Here is a 24,806-nt window from a genome sequence, read left to right on the forward strand (position 1 = left end):
AGGGACCTTGATAAGTTTATCTAGTGCAGCCACCTGCACTTTTATCCTTTAGTTATTGTTAATTCCTTGTATTGCCATGTCCCCAATGTGCTAAGCAGTATGCACATCCATAGTAAGCATCAGCTCATGCCCCAAAAGAGCTCACAGTTTAAATAAACAAGACAAACAGGAGGGAGAGAGGTAGTATTATCCCTATTTTACTGATGAGGAACTGAGGCACATTCAGTGACTTTCCCAAGTTCACACAGGCAGTCCATAGCCGAGCTGGGAATTGAACTTGAGTCGCAGCCCACTGCCTTAACCACAAGCACATCCCTGCCTCTCCCTTTTCTGCTCAGAATTGGATTTGCTCCTTCACACACTATGTGCAAGGGAACATAGGGACCATATGGGATCACACTGATAATTATGCAAATCAAAAAGTTATGTAAACATTATCCTGTGGGCAAGTATTAGACCAAAAACACTCTCATCCCCGCAACAAAGACATTGGATGCTTGTGGCTAATAAATGGGGTGGAAGGTATCTTCTCCACATCCTGGTTGACAGGTTTCAGAGTGTAGCCGTGTTAGTCTGTACCAGCAAAAACTATGAGGAGTCCTTGTGGCACCTTAGAGACTAACAAATTTATTTGGGCATAAGCTTTCGTGGGCTAGAACCTACTTCATCAGATGTATGGAGTGGAAAATACAGGAGCACGTATAAGTACATGAGAAGGTGTGAGGTCAGTCTAACGAGACAATTCAATTGACAGCAGGATACCAAGGGAGGAAAAATAATATTTGAAGTGGTAATGAGAATGGCCCTTTTCAGACAGTTGACAAGAAGGTGTGAGTAACAGTAGGGGGAAATTAGTATTGGGGAAATTAGGTTTAGGTTTTGTAATGACCCAACCACTCCCAGTCTTTGTTCATACCTAATCTGATGGGGTCCAGTTTGCAAATTAATTCCAGTTCTGCAGTTTCACACTGGAGTCTGTTTTTGAAGTTTTTTTTGTTGAAGAATTGCCACTTTTAGGTCTGTTATTGAGTGACCAGAGAGATTGAAGTGTTCTCCTACTGGTTTTTGAATGTTATGATTCCTGTCAGATTTGTGTCCATTTATTCTTTCGCATAGAGACTGTCCCATTTGGCCAATGTACATGGCAGAGGGGCATTGCTGGCACATGATGGCATACCACATTCCTGGTTGCTGTGTTTATTTTATGTTAATAGAATAGTCCAACAGAAAACAGAGGGTCTCATGGTGGATCTTCTATCTTAGATTCCAGATTCCATTTCTGTGTCTTTAAGAGTTAGTCTAAAGCAAAGAATTATACTTTCCAGCTCTCTGAGCTACAGTCCTTAGTTGTGGATGCCTGGCTAGTCCCAGGTTACATGGTTACTCAGTGGCAGGTTAATAGGATCCATCTGCCAAACAAACCCTCTTATTTACCAACTAGTAGTGGTCTTTGATAAAGGCCCATAAGAAAGGGTAAGTGGGTTTCTTTCCCCAGGATCCAGCGCAGGGTGGCAGGGGCTGTTGACACAAAAGTGTTCCTCCTCTGATTCCCAAAGGGTCAGTGTACCCATCATAGTACCAAGGCACAGAAAGTACACAAACGCACATAGTTTAGGTAGAAGGAGGAGATGTAATTCATTATTGGTACTTCAAAGTTAAGCAGCAGCTTTGAAGCCAGCAAATAACATTTCATATGCATTTACAAAAAAAACAGCATTATATACCAGATTTAAAAATAGATTTTTCACAGCAGTTAAACAATATTTAAATAGAATAGATTTGCATGTAATAAAATTTTTAACACTAAAAAATTGTTTACTAAGACATGTACACCTTATTTTAAGTTTTCTACAGATACACATCCTATTATTTTAAAGGTTTATTCAAGGTTGCAAGCCTCAGCTGGATGTACTTTCTTCTATCAATGTGTTTGTATAGTCTTTCATTGTGCATTTGTATTCAACAAAAATAATTAAATCCCTTTTTTGGAAAATAATAAGTGCAGAAGCACTTAGGAGTAACCTCAAAATAATGAGCTAGCACACATCTAACAAGTAAAACATTTTAAGAAAACAGATTTCATTTTCAAAATTTCCAGAGTGTATATTATGAGAGATGAATCTTTCTAAAAAAAATGTAACAAGAATATTTTGACATCATCCTTTTGGATATAGTCTGAATTCAAATACTAAGGCACCCAGTTGAACAAATGTTTATTAATTACAAGTTTGTTAGTTTTCCTATAATGAAAACTATTCTTAAATATATTTGTAGGAAAAAAGTAAAGATTACAAATTTAATCACAATCGCAATTTAAACTTTTAACCTAACTTGTACAAAATAGATTTAGAAAACAGAAGTGCCTGTTTTTTTTATTTCTTCCTACTCAAGAAACTACAGAATAAATTTACATCAATCAAACCTTAAATGTTGTTTAGTAGCCCAAAACATTGGCGCATATTATTCCTACCATTTTAAAGTAAACATTGACAGCTCCCTTTAACACACCCATTTACTATTTTGTTGTCCTAAAGTCTGTCTTCTTAGGGTGTACCGTTGCCTTTATAGGCAGTAACAATTATTCACGTTTTTTTTGGTATTCCAGTTCAGCTTTTTATGTCCTCTTTCTTGTGTTCTACTGATAATATTGCAATTTGCTTAACTCAATGAATTGTAAGACATTTCCTCTATTTACAGTAGTTTTGATTGGGATACATTGTTGAAATATAAAATTTCCTCAGTTTGAATTAATGTTACACAAAATATCCACCAATATTTAAAATCATTTAAAGCTGTTTAAGATCTAAATCAAGTTCAGATAATGCTGCACTTGCAAATGAAGCTCTCGGACAGCTTATCTTTCAGTAGCTGTGTATATTCTTGGTTTCTTTTAAAGTTCCTGGTTTTCTCATAACAGTTTTACATGTGCATAGCAGACACCATTTCAGCATCCTTTTGCAAAGTCGCAGAGCTGTCTGGTGGCGGTTTATATAAGCAGAATGCAATGACAGTAAAAAGGATACTGATGACTTTACAAGCTGCACCTTTATGTGAAGAAAAGTGAAATTGTTTATTGTTGAAGATCAATTTTCAATAAATGTAGTTAATGTTACTTGACAGCGCTTGTGAAAGCTTTACATTCAACTTGATGGCATCTCTGTCTCTTATGCCATAACTTTTGAACATCTCATTTGATCAATTTCAAAATTATCTAGATATCAATGACTACAAAACTATTGACTTGGGGGGGAAAATCAGACAACCAAAAGGTGGGGACATCTGGAGACCCTGTCATCTGTTCAGCACAGCCTGAGCTTCAAGCACCTCTGCAACTGTCTACAGATCAAACACCTGGCCCACAGCACCCATTAATTCCTATAACAATACCTGTCTCATCACTGTTCATCCTCCCAATAGAATTTAATATGTTGAGACTTGAATGACTTATCTCCCAAACAAATAATAATGGGCGGTGAGGGGGCATACAGAGCCTCAGACACAGAGGAATGTAAGGGGAAATGCAGGGATGTAATGATCTCCTGATGAGTGCAATGAATTTGGCCTACGGAAGCTATAAATGTGTGACTCCATAGTTCATAAGAGTGCCACAAAGGTATAAAGCAAAGAACTAAAAATATTTACTTCTAAGTTAAGTCTTACTGTAAACTTGGCTGCATACTATGGTACCCTTGATGGCAGAAAGCATGCTAACCCACATAGCTAATCGAAAGACCCTTAAAAACAGCAGGAGTCTTTCCATTGACTTCCAGGAGCTTTGGATCAGGTCCCTCATCTGCCCTCTGGTCCTCGCTTGCTGTGAGAACTTTAATACTCATTGGAATTCTGTTCTCCTCCTCCACTCCAGATTGTTCAAGACAATAAAATCTTCCCTTCTTGCTTTAACTACAGTGCCCCAGATTATGTCCATTCATTGGTTTCCTGTCACCTGTTGCACTGTACTGAAACTCATTCTCATTTAAGATGGTCTGTATAATCTTCCTGAATACACATCCTCCTCTCAAGTACACTCTTCACAGGTCTTTTGACTTCCTGCTCACCATGTTTTCCAATTCTTAGCTTCATGTCCTCATTCATCAAGTGTCCTCTATTTCCTCCCTCAGTTCCCTCTTTAAAGGTGATGTGCAAAGGGAAAACTATTGCGTCAATGCTCTTTTTCTTTCCTCACTCCTCTTGATGTACAATGTAATCCAGATCGCAATCCAAATCATGAAGCAGAGAGCTTCAAATATTAGAACAATGGGGCACACAAAGTTGGCCAGCTATTCAGGAGAGAAAGTTGTCTAACTTATTTAGAGATCAAAACTAACTTTAACTGGCTCACTCTCCCATGATACCAGTACTGTCAAGTCAGGCTTTGTTTCTCAGCTTTATGTATAAAACAGGTTTTCTAAAAAGTGAGCTTTAGAAGCAATGGCATCTGGTCAATTAGGAAAATAAGATTAATTTATATTAATCTTTGCAGACAATTTTTCTAAGAAAAAAAGTCCATATTTGACACACTGGGGGGGGAAGCACCTGAACAGGGAAATTATCCCAGAGGAATGAGGTTTGATCTGGAAAAGAGGACCAGCAACCTCAGTCTGTAGCAAAATAAAAGAAAATTTCTTGAAGATACTGTTTCAATGGTACCTCACACCACTCAGGTTAAAAAATACAGACAGACTGAATAGGGATCAATGTCGAAGAAATTGTGGTGAAAGAGGAGATTTTATGCATCTATGGTGGGCATGTCCATTCATTAGAGAGTCCTGAGATATGATCCATAATCAAATATTAAATGTTGGATATTTATTACCAAATGATCTGTTAGTACCCCTCCTGCAGCTCTCTAGTGGGAATGGTCACACTAGAAGAAATGAAAAATTATTCTGTCATCTGTTGGTAGCTGGTTGGCTATTAGTACCATCTCATTGGAAAAGAAAAAAGGCCAAACCATAGAGGAATGGTTTTTAAAAATGGGAGGTGGAAGTCACAGAGACACACAGATTAACACACTAATCATATTCCCAGCAAAATAGACAGAGAACCGATAGATATTTAGATATTTGGTTACTTTTTATTCAATACTCAAAATTTATTCACCTGCCAAAAAAAACACTTAACATTTGATAGATATGCCTGATCTAAATGTCATAATGATGGTAATACCTTGTTAAATAGGAAGATCTGATGTTTAAAGAGACATTGTATAGACAAGACTTAGCTGATGTAATGATGGTTTTGTTTCTGTCATTTATAGGGCAAGGATTTGTAAACTTGATAAAACTTCCTAAATAAAATCAATAGCTTAAAAAGAAAATGCTTGAAAGGTATTAAGGTTGGTGGGGAGGGTTTGGTTTTTTGTTTTTGTTTCTTTAATTTTCAAATATTGGTAGTTAAACTTAAACACCTAAATAGGTAGCCTCATTGCCAAAGGGGATGGTCACCTGCAGCTATCATTGAAGTCAAAAGGTACCTGAGTACCTTTAAAAAAAAATCAGATGAAAAGCTTTTCATTGAGAGGTGAAATGACTTTTAGTCAGAATCTTCAAAGGTCTATTTTTGTTCTTCTTTGGAACTCTCATTCAACTGCAATGCCAAACTAACACTGGGGAGAAAATATATGTATTTGTTAAAAGTTTAATTATAACTACAGGGTGAGAAAATGCCAATATTTATCTGATGCCTCTAAAAATCGTCCAGCTAAACTAGGGAAGTCAGCAAGAGGAAACCCCCTCCTGCCCCCAAAAAATGGGGGAAGGTGGAGGGCAACCACACAAATCCTACTATATTTCAGGCTCTTGTTCATCCATAAGGAAGCTATAAAGGGCACAAACCACCTAAGAAAAAAATTCCATTTCAGGTTACCTTTAAAAACCTAACTCTTCAAACAATCCCTCCTCATTTATTTTAATTGTCAAGAATCCCCACAAACTTCCTACCAAATTGTTGTCCTGTGTCTTGCCTGGTTTTTGACTGTCATGTCTTATGTAAATAGTAGTTCCTTCAGAAGATGAAACTTGTCTTATCTATTTGCAAAGTGCTGAGTACTATGTAAACTTATTACATAGTCTTATTAGACTATTTTCTTACTCAGTTGTCACCTGGCAGTGAAATTCAAAATAGCTATGCCTTTTGCTATTAAAGATTTTAACACTCATTTGTGTAATGTACATATCAAATATGCAGTCACTTACTTATACCAATCAGCATGTAGGCCATTTTTGAGTTGTCATAGACCCAGCAGGCTCCTTTAATGTCACATTTATTAACATCCCACAGAGTGCAACTACTGTCTATTGCCACACCAAACAAAATTGGTCCAGGAATAGTGCCTAGAAGAGATATAAGTGTACAAAGATAATTGAAAGAGTCTTAACTGAATCAGCAGAATTCATAGAGTAAGATGGTGGGTCAAGTTGATGATTGAAGCATCAAGTGTAGTGTAGCTAAATTATAGAACCAGACATTCAAATCTCATCAGCTTGTTTTAGCCCTTTAGTCTTCTGAGATAGAGAGAGGACCATGCAACTTGCTGTACATTCTTGCAAAGAACACCTTAAAAACTAAGGTGCCATCTGCTCCGTGTGACTGCTAAAGATACTACAGTACTTTTTATAAGAACTGGAGTTTGTCATAGTGTCCTTGATCAATATTTACTCTTTCCCATTGCAATATTGTGTGCTCATTTGTTGTCCCCTCCCACCCAAGAGGTGGCTATACGTTAGGGATCCAATATGTACAGATTTTAAGCCCTTTGAGGTATTTCATTCATTATGTAAATTAGTATTTTAATTAAACAATCAATCCTGACAGTGCTCATGTAGAAACATAAGCTATCCCCTTTCACATGATAGACGTGGACAGGGTTTTTGGAAACAGATTTTCCTAAGTGACAACAAACTGTACAATATATAACTGAACACTGTATCACACATGTACTCTCAATCACTCCAGTTCCAAACGATCTGGTGTATTGATCTCAAGAAATGTAGCTCAGTAAACAGTTACCTGGTGGGGGGGAGGGAACCCCAATTCCTTGATGCTATTTTTACTAGCCATCTCCATTCTATCACATCTTTTCACGCCCCTATTCTCTGAGAAACACAGGTTTTTTTTTGGGGGGGGTGGAATTCCTTGGCAACAGTCTATTAGAAGTTATTAAAGATAACTGTCTATTGGGGGCGGGGAGAAAAGTTAGCTGAGCTTGGCTGGAGCAGTTGTTGTTCTGTTAAATTCTTATTTCATCTTATTCTAGGTAGCATTTCACATTTAGCTAGAGCTGGTAGCAGGAGCAATGTTATTTGGGAGGTGTTTTGGGAGGGGCTGGGCTGGTCAGGACATCTTTTCGGGATCAGAATGATGAAGGACCTGGATCCTAGGAGACATTGGGGGTGGCAGCCAGATGATGAAGCTTGCTCGAGTAGCCAATTTTTCTCCCCAAATCTTTTTTTTTTTTTTTTTTTTTTAGGACTCAAAAAGGAGTTGTGGATGGAACAGCCTATTCCCTCATTATTTTATCCATCAATTAGAACTAGTTTCCAACACACCAGTTTTGGTTCATTAACTCCCACTCCCACATGGTCTTGTTTACCAGACATGATTTTAACACAGTCCTTGAATTATATTAGTAGGTCTTTTTGTTTGCATTAATTTAGTTTTTCCATCTCCCTTTTGCAAATTTTCCCATCAACATTAATTTGAAAGGCTGTGACACTTTATGAACTTTCACTTACTTTTTACAGCTGAGTTTATAATTAAAGTAAATTTGTAGACTCAGTTATTACAACAGGTCCTGAGTACAACATCACATGGAAAGAGGCTATGCCTCCAAGTCTCATGCAGGGTAGAGCGCCCCTCATCTTATCTCTCCTACCTCCAGTGTTGATGAGGTAAATGGGTTGGGACATTGGCTTCCTGCCAGGGTCCTCATGCAAGCCTAGAGTATAGGGGAGCAATGCGCTCATACCCACCCTCAGGTTTGTAGAACTTGCTAGTACTTGGAGAGGTTCTTTGCTGTGTAATAGTTTGTAAAAGTTGCGTCTTCCACATTTAACCATACTCTGGCATGTCTCACTGTTTCTGCATTGACATCAATTACCCCCAAAAAATAACTTAATAAAGAAAATAGAAAGTCAGCAAAGACTATTTAAAAGGAGTTTGTAAATGAATGACTAAATTATGCAAATTATCTATCTGCCAGACTTCTAAAACGTACATACATGTCCTTTAGAAATAAGGACACAAAACACTGCAGCAGGTTTCATATATTCTTTACCATTTTACTTGTAACTTCTAAGGTGCTGTCATTTTCATCAGTGTTAAATTATGTAACAAACATGGCTAAAGGAACTCAATATCATCAAGTTAAGTGTTACAGAGTCACCGAATTTTTGACTGGTGGAGTCTTAAAATCCCTGAAAATTTTCAAAGAATGGAGTTGCATTTTTTTGGGGAGGAGTGGGGTTGCTTTTGTTAACAGGATGCAAGTTTAAATATTATTCTTCTGCAGCTGGGATTCATTTCCTTTGGCATACCCGTTTAGCCTCTTTGCACAACTATTTATAGAGAAGACAGCATTAATGCAAAAAATGAGTAAAGTACCACATTTGAATTCCTATGATGAATTCTAAGCTATTTTGAGATTGAGTTTGGCCTGATCTTTCAGACAGAGAGATTGCAACAAATTCATTCATACATATGTTCTTTAAAATTAGTCAATCTGAGTATTTGAAAAGGAAGTCTCCCAATTAGACATTTTATGCTGGGACAGGTATTTAAGCAACAGATAATAAATGTCATACCTACTAATCGTAGAAACACTGACTGCACTCCCAAAGCAAATGAACGCTGTTTATCTGGCACACACCTGCAAACAAAATTGCAGTTTAAGGGCTTTATCAAACATAAATTTAACTTAAACTGATGTTTTTCATCTTGGTGTGGGTTTTTTTTTTTTTTTTTGGTAAGTTACACTTGGACTTTTGAAAAAGTCAGTATTGACATTATCTATTAATACTTTTGGTCTATATCTGGAGTCTAAACAACCTAAAAACTTTAAATAGAATTTACCTGACAGAAGAGACAAAAATCAACTTGCATAATATATCATTATGCATTATATACTATACTAGTTTTCTGCAATAAAGTACAGAGAGCTTTGGCAGGAGAAATCATCATAGTCCTTTTCTCAATGTGTTTACACAAGATAATCAAAGCAAGGGGTTCAGCTCAAGATCACACACATTACTTATGTCCAGGTTAACCATTATGAAGTGGAGATGCGGCAGGGGACTATGCTTAAGTACATAGTATAGGGCAGTGTTTCCCAAACTTGGGATGCTGCTTGTTCAGGGAAAGCCCCTGACTCGCCGGGCCGGTTTGTTTACCTGCCATGGCCACAGGTTCAGCCAATTGCGGCTCCCACTGGCTGCGGTTCGCTGCTCCAGGCCAATGGGGGCTGTGGGAATCAGCACCTGGTACATCCCTTGGCCCATGCTGCTTCCCACAGCCCCCATTGACCTGGAGCGGCAAACCGCGGCCAGTGGGAGCCACGATCGGCTGAACCTGCAGACGCAGCAGGTAAACAAACTGGCCCAGCCCGCCAGGGGCTTTCCCTGAACGAGCGGCGTCCCAAGTTTGGGAAACACTGGTATAGGGGGTTTTTTAATGCTTAAATGTATAATCAGTAGATATTGCACTTATTTGTAGATTTTTGTCTTGCATCAGCATATTGCATTACGTAAGGTAACACAAAAAGCAGCAGCAAGCATAATAAATAAACCATTTTAATTGAACCTTACTGCTAACAGTCCAGCATCCCAGTAAAATCTATATCACTGACAACTGAAAGGGACAGGCTTTGAACAATCTCAAGTAATTTTTGAGAAGTATGATGCTACAAACACCAAATATTGCTTTCCCCTTATTCTCCCCAATCCAAACACAGCTGCCCTTTCTCTGCCTCCAGACTAACACAATCAAATTGTCAATGCAACTTCCATGTGGACTCACACTGGAGCATCAAGAACAGATGGTCAATGCAATGAAGCATGATAATACAGTGCAGTGTGTTAAACCACTATCTCAGCTTTACTATAGTACTTTTTCTGATATAAAAAGTTATTCTATAAGTAGGTGTGCTTTTAAAGTAACTTGTGAGCTTTAAATAGTAAAAATGTGAATGCACTGTTTCTAAATTTGGGCATGAGGCTTTAAAAGTTGTATAACAGGGATGCAATTATCATGCTCTGAATGTTATGACTTTTAGTAACATCCATATTGTAGCTCTGCATGGGTGAACAGCTGCTTTAACGAGATATTAATGAAGTCTCATTTCAATGGGAAGGTAAGCCCCATACATTTATAGGACTACATATTAATTTGGAATCTAGTGGGTCTCTAGCACAGTGTGTTCAGGATCAAAGACCATCTGAGTTTCAGAGACTGGCAAGACAACCGAGTTGTGGTTAACATGCACGTACCTATCTTAGAATTTTATACTGCCACTCATCATCACAGAATTAGAGCACCTTCCACATAAAAATCAATAGCAACACAAAGTCCTCAGAGGATTTCTAGGAGTCTTTAGCATATCTCCCTTTATGGGATCAGGAGTCTGCTTGGGGTAGGGTAGGAAGACTGTGTGTATGGCAGGGATTTGGGAACAAGAGGGATGTTCAAATTCTGAGTGTCACTTATGGTGGAAGACTTTCTCAAAAGAGGAAGTCTTTGAAATGTGGGCCCAGTTTAGTTCAGAATCATACACTCCATCACCTTGTAGCTGGTGCTCAAGAGGGAAATTGGCCTATAACTAGAAGGGTCATCCACAGATTTTCCAGGCTTTAGGAGTGTTTCTCTCCACAAGCAGCAAATTTTACCAGTCTCCAGGATGTTGGTGAAATTTTGCATCGGTCAATTCCATGCCACTGAACCCAGCTTACATAGGAACTTGTGGTAGATGTCCTCTTTTCCCACTGCTTTTCCCAGTTTCATGGCTGCAATGGCTGGATCAATCTCCTTCTTGCGAATAATCCAGACCATTGGGACAATGAAGCACATGTGAACACCTGCTAGAGTTGATGCCGGACTTGTCTGTAATACTGTTTATCCACTGGCTGTTCTGATGTCCACAAAAGTTTAGCAGCAATGGCATTGACTTTCAACTGTGACCTAGTGGCATGTGTGGGATTTGCAGCCCCCAGATGTCTCAACAGATTCCAGGCATGTTTGTTTGAGCCACAGTTTCCATCTTGCTACATCCAGTGATACCAGGAGAGATTTTACAATTTCTGGGTCCCTACACACGTCATATTTTCAGAAGAGATCTTGGATCTCTAAAGTCCAGAAAGGAGTGTACAAAAGTGATTCTCAACCTTTTTGATACCAGGGACCAGCTTGCTAAACTATATCAGGGTGATCTCAGGGACCAGCACCAGTCCATGGACCAGTTGCTGAGAAACACCGGTGTACAATGAGTGTCCATGGGAGGAGTTGTTCTTTGCAGGGGTGATTAGGTGCACAGTAAAATGGTCAAAAGTCTTCAGCATTGTGGGAATGTATCCTCTTTAGAAATGAACATCAGGTCAGGGCAGTATCCTCCGCCCCATCTTGCAGAGTGGAAAGTGACATACCGTTTCGCATCAAAAAGGTGGAGCATATCATTTGCCGATGCCCAGTGTGTCAGTTCTTCGTCTGCAACATTTTCTGCATAGATCCTATGCAGTTGGCAGAGCTGATGTATATATGTTAAGAACAGTAAGCTTGTCAATGTACATTGTACTCTGTAGGAGGTAGGACCAAATATTAATTGATCTCTTGCTTTACGTAGATTGCCAGCCCATATTTTGGGTGGTAATTGCTGGCTATAAATTTATAGCTCTTGATGTTATAGCAATGGTCTTTTTCTTCATTTGCAACATGGGTCTCCTGGAGGGAGAGGATGTTGGTGTTGTTCGTCTTCAGCACTTTCTCCAGGAAGCCACACATAGACTTTGAAAGGCCTTCAACATTCAATGGGCAGATCTCTACCCTAGAGCAATCTGCCTAGTACATTGGCCCTGAACGGGTAGGTGTATTTTGTTGGTCTTTCGATGGGGAAGTTGACAATCAACATTTGGTCACCAGTTTGATGACATAATAGGGTGGACAGCATGAATATCATCATCTTCCACTCCATCTTATCAATGAAGTATGTTGGCAGCTCTTCAAAGTGGTTGATGCTTGGGTCTGGTATTTGAGTTATGCAATCTGGGTTGATTAGCTGGTTCAATGAGAAATATGTGAGAACTATGAGAAATAGTTCTGCTGGCTACAATTCTGCCATGCTGATTGAAGAGAATGAGGCTCATTTTGCTTCCTTTGCTTCAGTGGTGAAGTTCGGCACAGTTTGCGTGCTAGCAGAGGGACTCAGTGTCTTTTGTACTACTGGTACTCTAACTTCACTGGCAGTAGTTCGCCTGTGAAGCATACTATTTTTCTTGGTCAGTTTGGGAAGGAGGAGGAGAGGCCAAAGCATTGATGGTAAAGGTCAACAGGTGATTTGTACTGTTGTACCAACTCATCAGCACCTTGGCCTTGTATTTGGGTTACTTGTTCTAAGGAGATTTGAAAACTTAGGGAGTTCAGAAGTCTTTGGGGGAAAATCAATTTTGATTGCTCTCTATCCTGATAGGAAAAAAGGAAAGCAGGAAGGCTTTGATCTCTGCCTGGAAGAGGTGGTGATCAGCTCAGGAGAGAGGTATGCTGGTGATATCTCCAATATGCAGTCCTAGCTGGAAGACAGGATTCAACATACATACCATATATGGTTACATATATAGGTCAGAGACTACCTGAAAGAATCTGATGGGTTCTGTATAGGTCATGAGATCAAAGTACTACTGTATCATTGAGATTGTCCATGTGAACATTGAGATAATTGAAGACAAGTAATCTGGGGATTCCAATACCATACTGGGCCGCATATCTGAGAGTTCATCCAGGAAGTTGATGAGGTTTTCACCTAGAGGACTGTAAACCAATATAATTCCTAAATTCCTTTTGTCCTTTTGCATCCTCACAGACCACATGAATGCACTTTTTGTTTCTGGTATGAAATGTCTTCACTATCAGAGGCTGGAGGGGAACAGGATTTACTCCACTTTCTCTTATCTGGTGCATTCTGGATACTGTCTTGGCTTGTAACGTACAGATGGGAAGATTAGCTGTGTTCAGATAGGGTTGGACACGGCACTGAACCATGTCTCAGTGAGGCAGGAAAAGCCAGGTGCTTCATCAAAAATGAGATTATGGATGGTGTAAGGATAAACAGACTTTAGCTTTCCTCTCATATTGGAGTGTGATCTGCCCTTTAAAAAGGAACCTTGTGCTACAAGTAGTGCCACCAAGTGGAAAGGAAGCTATTTCTATTTTTAGAAGAGAAAAGGTGTTGTGAAAAAGTAGAGAATCTACAGATGACAGTAATCTCTTCATCTAATGTTCAAAGGGCTTAACCTGCTTAAAACTGGTTATACACTACACGGTGATTATTAGAGTCTAGGGAGCAGCAGACGGGGGTGCAAAGCACTCCTTACATATTTTGATTATAGAGCTGATCCTGTATAAAAAGAATAAAAACGACTTAAAATCTTTATTTTGCAAGTTGTCAGAATAGTTACATTCCTTGCCACTGGGAGCAGCAATGTAGGTGACAGGTTTCAGAGTAACAGCCGTGTTAGTCTGTATTTGCAGAAAGAAAAGGAGTACTTGTGGCACCTTGGAGACTAACCAATTTATTTGAGCACAAGCTTTCGTGATCTACAGCTCACTTCATCAGATGCATGTAGGTGAGATATCTTTTACTGGATCAACTTCTGTTGGTAGAAGGTACAATCTTTTGAGCTACACAGAGCTCTTCTTCAGGTCTGGAGAAGAAAGCATGCCATGCTATGTTTATACTCTGCTGTGGAGCCAGGAATATGTTATTGAAAAGTATGAAAACCAAATACCTGAGGATGGCCACAGTAGTTGGAGTAACAGCCATAAAAGTGAAAACAACAGCAAAAAAGAAAAAGCCCAGGAATAGAGGCAAGAACGTGCATCGTGTTCGGCATTTCCCAGCCAGAGCCTCAAAAGGGACCTCTTCTGCGTCAAGTAATCTTTTTGGCATCCCAATACAGGAACAGTTTTGGTAAATCTACAAATAATGCACACAGCAAACAGTGTTATTTCAAAATATGTAAAATTGTAAATTATAGTAATTGATAGAGATTAAGTTGTGATCAGACATCCCACATTAACACATATTTCAAGGACAGTGCATGACCTAGTGAACCCTTAATTTATTTTGTGATATTTTCAGCCATACTATCCTGGTTATTCCACCTACTTTTGAAATAACTATGCTCACTTACATTCCTCCAACTGTAAAGACTAACTCTCTCCTGCACTTATTACTTTGCTTTCCTCCTGGGCTGGCAAGCTACCAAAAGAGGTCTCCTATTACCCGAACAGGAGTTACAAAATATCCCAAACAGAGTTCAGGGGTATTTAGACATTAAACCTTTTTTGCCAGACTAATTATTAGATTAAATTTAAATTTCCCCTTTTATTATTAACTAGGCATTACTTCATTTTGCACTAAATATAAGCTCAAGGAGAGACTAAGTAAACTGAGAACACTTGATTTATACACAAACTCCAGTTTAAAAAAAAAAACATGAAAAGTTGAATATTCTGCTGGTGTCCCTCAATTAATCAGTGGATAGTTTCAAGCACTTTATAGAAAAAAGTAAAGCTGAGAATAAACAACCCAAAATGGGAGAGTCCTGTACTCCCATAAATATACCTTCTTGTTACAAGTTATTCAAAATTCTGAAAGTATGAATGCTTTTTTGTCTGGACACCTTTCATGTGCTAGTCCTAATTTCTAAATAACCTTAACAGTTGCCTTAACAAACCCTTATTCCTAAATTGCAATTGTCTGGTTATAACCTGGAAGGTTTCCCACATATACACACTTTATCCAGCAAGATTCTCAAAGAGCCACTTGTTCTGTCAGCATTGGCTGATTTAGTATTAATATTTTCAATAAAATTCCTGATCAAACCTCTCCTCTTCCACTAATTAATTATATCTGTATAATTCCCAAGGGTACATTAGAGAAGAAGGACGGCCTTTTATGGTTAAGGCACTGCACTGGGACTCAGAATATCTGGGTTCACTTCCCAGCTCTGCCAAAAACTTCCCCCAATTTGTATTTTCTATTTGGACTGTAAGTCAAAAACTGTCTCTTATCTGCTTATATAGTGGCTGCTAGTGCAATGGGGTACTAAGCTCAGTTGGCACCTCCAGGCCATATTTTAAAGATAATGATGTATCACATATGGCACTTGAAGGATAGCATTATTGCAATAAAAAGAACGAGGAGTACTTGTGGCACCTCAGAGACTAACAAATTTATTTGAGCATAAGCTTTCGTGGGCTAAAACCCACTTCATCGGATACATGCAGTGGAAAATACAGTAGGAAGAGACATATATCACAGAGAACATGAAAAAATGGGTGTTGCCATACACACTATAACGAGAGTGATCAATTAAGGTGAGCTATTATCAGCAGGAGAAAAAAACCTTTCATAGTGATAAGCAGTGGTTACCTTCTTCTCCAGTGTTGTGCCTGTTCAGCTTTTGTCCTGTTTCAACTTAATCTAAATATCTTGTCTTTGTTCAAGTACAATACTCACTAAATTACTTCCATATTTCTCAGTCTCGACTTCCATATTCTCCACTCATTAGCAACAGAAGGGACTAGAAACTGTAGAATGCTCTTTCTAATTCTTCAGAAGAATGTTGGTAAATTCCTATTCTCCCTATTCTTCAGAAGAATGTTGGTAAATTCCAGTGCGGTCAACTATGAATTATGCTTTATATAGCACTATTATTGGGCATAGTGCATGACTTAAATGAAGGAAGGCAAAGCCTCTGAAAAACTTGCAATCTAAATACACAAAGAGTGTTTGTGTAGGGGAGGGGTGAATAGTGAGGGAAAGGTAGGATACAGAAGCAAAGGTACTGGGCATGTGTGTTTGGCACACACTATTTTAAGACCTTTTCCCCCACTTCCTTTTCATACTTTGTGGAGAGAGGAGGGTGCGGTGAATGGTGTTTGTTTAAAATATGTTTGTTACAAATACAAGCTAAACTGAAGGATCTGAGGGAAGCAGGTGAATTAGTGATGCCCTTGGCATAGAAATGGGTGGAGCTATTAGGAGATACAGATATGGCTTCTTGGCTCACAAGCTGCATTTGCTCCAGCATAAGTTACAGCAGCCTATAGATTGAAGAAGTAGTTGACAGAATGTGAAAATTATAATAAAACACACTGTGCTAACTGCATAACTCTAAAACACAGAAAACATGTAATGTAAAAAGAATTGTACACTCTTCTTTTGGAACAAAATGGAGAACAGATAATAGAAAAGAAAAGAGAATTTGTACTTTATGAAGATGAGATGAGATCCAGCCTTGTCATCACCATGGTCTTCCAGCCTCAAGGCCTGTCACTTACTCTGGCCCAAAGAGCAGTTTGAATTAACCTTTCCAGCCAGACATGTCCAACAAGTGCTTCATCTGTCATATAAACTTTAATCAAAACATGACATTCTTTTCCCTCATGACAGTTCTTGTCTACTTGCTTTATACCAGAGTAAAAAATAACTTGAATGTATGCCCTCCAGTAAAAACACTCGCACAGCTTTCCAATATTAGCTAGAATGAGTATATGACTACTACAATATCAAATGAAAAGCTGGAAGGCTTCCCTACTACAAAAGTTATCACTACATTAGCCAGCCTTTTCACTACCACTAGAGCAGCTTCATCATTGTTAGTCCTAGTGTACATATGGTACTGGTGAGTAGGGCTAGATGACTGGCAGTATCACAATAGCATCCTTTGCCTATGGTAGCACACACCATTTGCAGGAAGAGGTACAAGATTTCAACCTTCCTTCCCACCCCTTTGCAAAAAACAAAACAATAAAAACAGATGAAGGAAATGTGTCCCAGCACTGCCTATATAAGAAGAATTAGAGATATCCCACACTGCTACTTTGGTGATACTATGACCAACTGTTTTGTTCATGTCTGACAGCACTCCAACTCAGGCATAAACCCCTGAAAAGAGAGTCAAATAACCTTGAACTGGTGTCAAAGAGGTAATATGATTAACTTTCATGTGGACTCAATTAACTCACTCACTTTGAAGTCCGCTAACTATCCACATCAACCTTCCTGCTTTGGTAAGCACATTCTAATGTTTAATGAAGTAACGGGAGAATGAAATGTAATTAACAGTAAACTATCAGAGGCTTTTATAATCAAGTGAACAAATGGAGTGATTTTTAGTTGTATTTTATTTTAATAGAGCCTCCAGATTTTTTTTCAAAATCTTTCTTAAAAAAAAAAAAGATTAACATTCCTTCAACCAGGAATAGCCATAACCTCACATAGATCCGTGTGTGTAATGAGGTTATATGGCTGTGCAAATTCCTCTCTAATTTACCTTTTTACCCAGATTCTACATGGTCTCTCTGGGGTAGGTAAATCCATGAAAGAGGCTGTCATAAATATAAAGGGAAGCGTAAACACTTCTAAAATCCCTCCTGGTCAGAGGAAACCCTTTCACCTGTAAAGGGTTAAGAAGCTAGGATAACCTCGCTGGCACCTGACCAAAATGACCAATAAGGAGACAAGATACTTTCAAAGTTGGAGGTGGGAAGAAACAAAGGCTCTGTCTGTGTGATGCTTTTACCGGGAACAAATCAGGAATGGAGTCTTAGAACTTAGTAAGTAATCTAGCTAGCTATGCGTTAGATTCTGTTTTGTTTAAATGGCTGATAAAATAGTTGTGCTGAATGGAATGTACATTCCTGTTTGTGTCTTTTTGTAACTTAAGGTTTTGCCTAGAAGGATTCTCTGTTTTGAATCTGATTACCCTGTAAGGTATTTACCATCCTGATTTTAGAGGTGATTCTTTTACTTTTACTTCTATTAAAATTCTTCTTTTAAGAACCTGATTGCTCTTTCCTTGTTTTTAAGATCCAAGGGTTTGGGTCTGTGTTCACCTATGCAAACTGGTGAGGATTTTTATCAAGCCTTTCCCAGGAAAGGGGGTGTAAGGGTTTGGGGAGGATTTTGGGGGGAAAGATGTTTCCAAGCAGGCTCTTTCCCGGTTATATATCTGTTTATTGCTGCCACCACCAAGCATCTAAGTCCAAGGGAAAAAGGAAAATAGTTTGTACCTTGGGGAAGTTTTAACCTAAGCTGGTAAAAATAAGTTTAGGAGGTTTTCATGCAGGTCCCCACATCTGTACCCTAGAGTTCATAGTGGGAAAGGAACCTTGACAGAGGCCATCTTCTTGCCATCTTCTAGCTTACCTTGACTGACTGCTATTCTGCTTGCCTTCTCCCACTGTGCACTTTTCAGCATTTTCCACAGCAAGGGAATCTAAGAGTTTACTGTGCTGAGGGGACACGGCAAGGTGATGATACTTCTCAATTCAGGACAGCATGGACAAGAATGACCCGGTTCAGATTTAGGGGCAGAAGGGCCTGAAGCACTGTTTTGGGGAGATCAGGAGGAAGCAACTACCACCCAGAGTTGATAAACCAAACATGACCAGATTTCCATATGTATTGGTCTTAAAAGTTCCACACAACAGCTTCCTTCCTTCTCTTGCAGTGCAGTTCTTATACTTCTATGTGGCTAAGTGTAGCTGCCATCTCCTGCAGGCATCCTTTTGGTACAGAAGGAACTGAAGCACTGTATTCTCCCCATTGCCCAAGCTGCATGAATTTAGTGAAAGAAATTCAGCAAAGCAGGACTTAACTCTCAAAACCAGAACTGCTTTGGAGCAAGAGCAGCATGCCCCAGCACAACTCTCTCTCCCCTAAAATTCACCTTCTCTGGCTGTAACCATAGCATTATAATTGACTCTGAATTCTTCTCTACTTGCATGTCTATAAACCTGCTCAGAACCACTTCTGCAACACTGCCTATTAAAGGAAACAACTTCAATGCCACCTCTGCTGAAATCCCAAGTCCCTTCCTCTCATCTCATTGGAGTTGGTATGGCAATCCCCATTTTTTCACGTTCTCTGTGTGTTTGTGTGTGTGTATATAACATATATATATTTTTCTACTGCATGCATCTGATGAAATGGGTCTTAGTCCATGAAAGCTTATGCCCAAATAAATTTGTTAGTCTCTAAGGTGCCACAAGTACTCCTTAGTCTGTATCAGCAAAAAAAGAACAACACGGCTACCCCTCTGAAACCTGTCATCTCACCTTGACATTTGATTCATTCTCTAGGGGGTACCAAAATAATCACTCTTAAGACTCCACCACAAGCAAAATGTTTTTGCCCCCACCTTCCCAGACTGCGCTGGCACCCTTGCACAGAAAGCCAGCAGCTTTTGGAATTATTTTGATCCTAACAAATCTGCATGAACTGATGATGCATTTGGGGCCTTATTGTATAAAAATGGATAAGGATCCATTCATTAATTTAACACTGACTGAAGTGCTGCTTTTTTAGCCCACCATTTGAGTCCTATCATCATCTGAGCCCCAAATAAAGGAGTTTACATAATTTTAGAAAGATTAATCCATCCTGTTCAAAGTTCGAAAATTTACTTTATTGGAATATATTACAGGGATGAAGTTTATTAAAACAGCAGTAATTTATATTAAGGTATATGAGTCAATATCATGTAATCCTGTGCCGGAATTAATCTCTCAGTGATAGGTTTCAGAGTAGCAGCCATGTTAGTCTGTATTCGCAAAAAGTAAAGGAGGACTTGTGGCACCTTAAAGACTAACAAATTTATTTCTCTCATTTAGAGCCTGATTCAGAGACAAAACAAAATTATCTGACAAAATGTCAGCAAAGAAAATTCAAAATAATTTCTAGATACATAAGTAAATCCCAAAATCCAGGTGTGCATTTAAAGCCACTGGCTGTTTTGGACAGTAAAAATTAACAGTAGTAGCATCTTCTGTTTAGGCCACTTATCGTTTTACAGAATGAGTACAATGCTAGAATTGTCACAGAGAACTACATTTGCAACAAAACACTGCAGACATGTAACAACTACGAGACACTAGACCCCTCATTCCACTGACATTAATATTCACTTATAGGTTCAAAGGGGGGTTTTTGTTTGGGTTTGGTTTTCTTTTTTTTTTAGTTCACAATTATGTATTATAAAGCTAATGCTGATTCACTGTTTTGTTGTAATGGAAACAATTCTCTTACATTTTAATAATAATTGAAAATGGCATACAAATTTTGCTAAGAAACCAAGATACAGGATAAACTGTGCATTTATTTCCTGTTAAAGACATCGCATAAAAAAATACCTTTTTCCTTTTTTGAACAGTAAAAGATGTACATCCTGCAAAACAGGGAGAAAAATACTGGACTTCATCTCTGCCACAAACTGGGTAATAAAAGGAGCGTAAGCAGTTGCAGTTAGCATTACATGGTGCAGTCAAGTTCCTTAACTTGCCTGTTCTGTAAGGTAAAGATTAAACAGGCAATGAGTAAACAATAGATTTCATTAACTCGGTTTAAGAATAATTTACAATAGGGAATAGAGAAACATGAGTCAGTAATGGAATGCTCATATGTTCACTAATCTACAGTTCTACACAAACATACATTACTACCATTATAAAGTTCAAACTAATAACAAATGTAAAGATCACACTTCTCTTTGAAAATTTTATACTTATTGTAATACCTAAAATTGCTATACTGAAATATTATGGGGAAAATTCTAGTCTGTATACTCAGTGCATCTGACAGCACTTTGTCTAGTGATTTTTATTACATACTGTGTATATTCAGTTTTCCTAGGTGTTTTTGTGGATCATTAACACAGCTACAGATAAGAGAAAAAACACATTTTAAAGATAAGTGGAAATGATATTGTAAAATGAGCCATTTTAACTACTTTTATTGATCAAGTATTGATTTTATTCCTTTAACTCAATCTGACTCATGAGCCATCTCTCAGATATCTGCTGTTTTATTAGTCCCTTAGCCAGATGACATCTGGCTTCTTCAAACATCAAGAAGGCTACATGTGCTAACTACATAGTGACAAGATAACACCTAAGTCATGTCCCAGAGTAGCTTTGCAGCTCTGGGAATTGGTAACATAGATAACTGAGTTCTTTAACTCCTGTGTACTACAGCTGCATATCCTAGGTTTAGTCCTCTCACTTCCAGAGTGGCAAAGGTACTATAGATCTATAGCTGAAGTAACCATGCACAGCCTTATAACATTAAAATGTTAAGTTATATGAGAAGTAAATTAAAGAATTTCCCACAATGCACGAGGATGGAACAGGATGACAATGATTTTGAATTTCCTGATGGAAACAGCGCATTACACAACTTTTGCATCATAAGTTGTTTCAAAGCTAGTTCTACTGAAACTAGGGAATGCTGCAATTTTAGCAGTTTAAAAATCAAGCTATATTGTAAAGTGAGTGGTAGTATGTTAGTGTCCAAACTATCACTTAAACATCCTCCAATTTCAATTGGGAGAAATTTGGGTCAGTTTATAAACTTCTATTTTTATTATGTGCTCCTTTAAAGATATAAATTAATATCTTTAAAAGGGCAATTCACTTCTGCCAGTGACAGTTCAGTTAGCTGTAAAATGAAATTATTATGCACAACATTCAAAGTGCATGTGGAATGCTACATCAAAGTTACAAATCTAGAAGCATTCAGTCATTTTTACTGAGTGGTAAAATGCCTTTATTCTTTATTCATAGACACTAAGGTCAGAAGGGACCATTATGATCATCTAGTCTGACCTTCTGCACAACGCAGGCCACAGAATCTCACCCACCCACTCCTGTGAAAAACCTCACCTACGTCTGATCTGTTGAAGTCCTCAAATCGTGGTTTAAAGACTTCAAGGAGCGGAGAATCCTCCAGCAAGTGACCTGTGCCCCATGCTACAGAGGGAGGCGGAAAACCTCCAGGGCCTCTTCCAATCTGCCCTGGAGGAAAATTCCTTCCTGACCCCAAATATGGCGATCAGCTAAACCCTGAGCATATGGGCAAGATTCGCCAGCCAGATACTACAGAAAATTCTTTCCTGGGTAACTCAGATCTCAGAATCTTCTGCAGACATCTTACATTTTTCAAAAATATATTGAAAACTGAGTTTGCAATGCTTCTATCAAAGAGCAAATCCAGACACACAGAGAAAAGGCTATTGTGTTTGTTTGGTGCACATGGACTGTAATGCAACTGAAGCAAGGGGGGAAGCTTTCACAGCTGCTCCAAGACTTTTCCAGGGAAGCTTGACTGGTGGAACCAGCTGATACACCCTCACAATCGTCATAGGGAATATGACAGGTTTCAGAGAGTAACAGCCGTGTTAAGTCTGTATTCACAAAAAGCAAAGGAGTACTTGTGGCACCTTAGAGACTAACCAATTTATTTGAGCATAAGCTTTCATGAGCATAAGCTTTCATCGGATGAAGTGAGCTACAGCTCATGAAAGCTTATGCTCAAATAAATTGGTTAGTCTCTAAGGTGCCACAAGTACTCCTTTGCTTTTTTCATAGGAAATATGTAGTTTTTTGCAAAACAGAGACTGGCATTCAGCGTGCCAGCAGAATGGCAGTGATTTCACTGCATTCCTGCTCTTCAACTGCTCAAGGAGGTGAAGGGAATGTTGGTGGGAGAGGTTTTGCGCCTTAGATATTATCATAGATTCAAGAATGTACAGTGTATTACTTCCATCCATGTTCTCAAGTGAACCATTCTGACATTTCAACTGTACAAAATCACCACTATTGCTAATTAAGTTTTCTTGGTGAGAATCAGAGCACAAAATGATACCAGCACCATGTCAAGGATTGTTTCTTTGTGTCTGAACTCAAAAGTTTTACAATAAATGATTTTCAACATTAATAGGTGTAGAAAGGTTGGTACTATGCTGATACAAAGGAAAAGAGCATAAAAGTATCTTATCTTCTACAAAGATGTAGTGTTCATCATGATGGCTGCCTTCAAAATTTCCAAACAAAACAATAAACACCCACCTACTTCCCAACTTCATGGGACTATATTCAATTTCAACTCAAGCATCAATCAAACCACTCTTGTAAAGAGAGATTCTCAAAGAAATGAGTCATCAGTTCAGTACCTAGGAATTTAGCCACACCACATTCAAAGTGGGAGTCAGTCATGTGATTAAATTCCCACAAGCTCATAGAATCTCTACCAGTTACCATGTCTACAGATTTAGCTGTGCATTGTTCTAAAGTTTCCTGAAGAACCTATGGAGAAGTGCTATTTTATTAAATCCCCTTTTCTTTCCCAGTCATTTTGTATGTCAAACCCTCTGAGAGGTAACACGATGGACAAGATAAAAATGAACTGTTGCCAATGGATGCCAGAAATGAGAGTAGTTGAAATGGTGCTGATAAGTTTAGCTGTAAGGGTTGAGACAGACAAGAAGTCTTTGACATCATTGCAACAACTATGCGGGATTCAACCATGGTTGCAGAAATTATGCTGAAGAGAGCATGGATTTTTATAGACCTACTGCTAATCATTATCACCAATGGTTCAGCTGCATCTGTTGGTTCCACCTGTTCACTATCTTAGTGAAAAGATACTGCAGAGTTATGGATACAAAAGATTTTGCAGTACAGTTCTGTTTCACATGTTCAGTTTTCAACGAAATTCTCTTTTCCTTTTGGGATAGAGTTTTGCATGTATAATCTCTCCCCATAGTTAAGTGTGCACTTTCCAAATCCAGGTTTCTTATGTTAGATGTTCAAAATTTTAGAACTTCTGTACAAATTTTCCTTGAGGGTGGCTTCACTTTAGATCTTAGCAAAACCAGCAAAATGCCTTGTTTGAAGAAAAAGTTTTAAAGTTAGCTCACTGGAGCAATTTTCTTTAAACCTATGTGAATATAAAAAGATTTAATAATGAATATTCAAAAGAACTATTAACTTCAAATCTACTGTAAATTGATGCAGCACTAAGATTATATAATTAGGAATCGAAAGCTCAGAAAATGAGTTAGAATTTTTAAAACAGCCTTGTAGTGGACAGGACACTAGTCTGGGGCTTGGGAGAGCTAGCTTCAATTCCCTGCTCCTTCACAGACTTCCTGTGTGATCTTGGACAAGTCTTTCTCTGCCTCAGTTTCCCATCTGTAAAATGGAGATAGTAGTACTTCCTTACCTAACAGGGTGCTGAGGAGTAAAGATTGTGGGGCACTCAGACACTATGGTGATATGTGCAAGGAAGCAGGTTTTGTGAAATTTAAGGTTGTTTAACCTTAAACCCTAAAAGTCACTTCATGACTTTTAAGCCAGTGATTTTCAATGCAGTAAGATGGACTTAGGTGTCCAACTCTTTTGAATTTCAGTAGCAAGTGGGCAACAACTCCCTTCAGCTCCTTTGAAAATCCTAGCCCATGGCCTTACATGTGTGACTTTAAATTTGCATTATTGTGTTTTTGCATTTAACCATGTATGACATACCAATGTTTTGCTCTTATTCTCACATTTTTCTTTGGCAGTTTGTGGGCAGTCACCATTTCATGGTGTGTGTGTGTGTTTTGTTTTATGTTTTAATTTATTTTAAAAAAGTAAGAATATTTCACTAGACTACGGTATCCTGAAAATATCTGATTTATTCAGTTATGAATCTAGTATTGTTTCTACTTTGAAACAGCCTACCTGTCAAACTCCATGTTTTGTGTCATTTTCCTATT

The 24,806-nt window shown here is 38.5% G+C and overlaps 1 protein-coding gene across 1 annotated transcript in view; it reads right to left on the minus strand.

Annotated features, from left to right (window-relative positions):
* Positions 1-1,623: 1,623 nt before the first annotated feature.
* Positions 1,624-24,806, minus strand: part of SLCO4C1 (solute carrier organic anion transporter family member 4C1) — a 98,906-nt gene continuing 75,723 nt past the window's right edge. The window contains exons 9-13 of the mRNA XM_077816335.1: positions 20,404-20,557; positions 13,989-14,176; positions 8,805-8,869; positions 6,198-6,335; positions 1,624-3,044 (exon numbers count right to left, since the gene is read on the minus strand). Of these exons, the coding sequence (XP_077672461.1) occupies positions 2,920-3,044; positions 6,198-6,335; positions 8,805-8,869; positions 13,989-14,176; positions 20,404-20,557 (670 nt within the window). The 3' untranslated portion in view covers positions 1,624-2,919. The remainder of the gene's footprint in view (positions 3,045-6,197; positions 6,336-8,804; positions 8,870-13,988; positions 14,177-20,403; positions 20,558-24,806) is intronic.

Source organism: Eretmochelys imbricata, chromosome 5 (genome assembly GCF_965152235.1).
Source record: "Eretmochelys imbricata isolate rEreImb1 chromosome 5, rEreImb1.hap1, whole genome shotgun sequence".
Taxonomy (NCBI): Eukaryota; Metazoa; Chordata; order Testudines; family Cheloniidae; genus Eretmochelys; species Eretmochelys imbricata.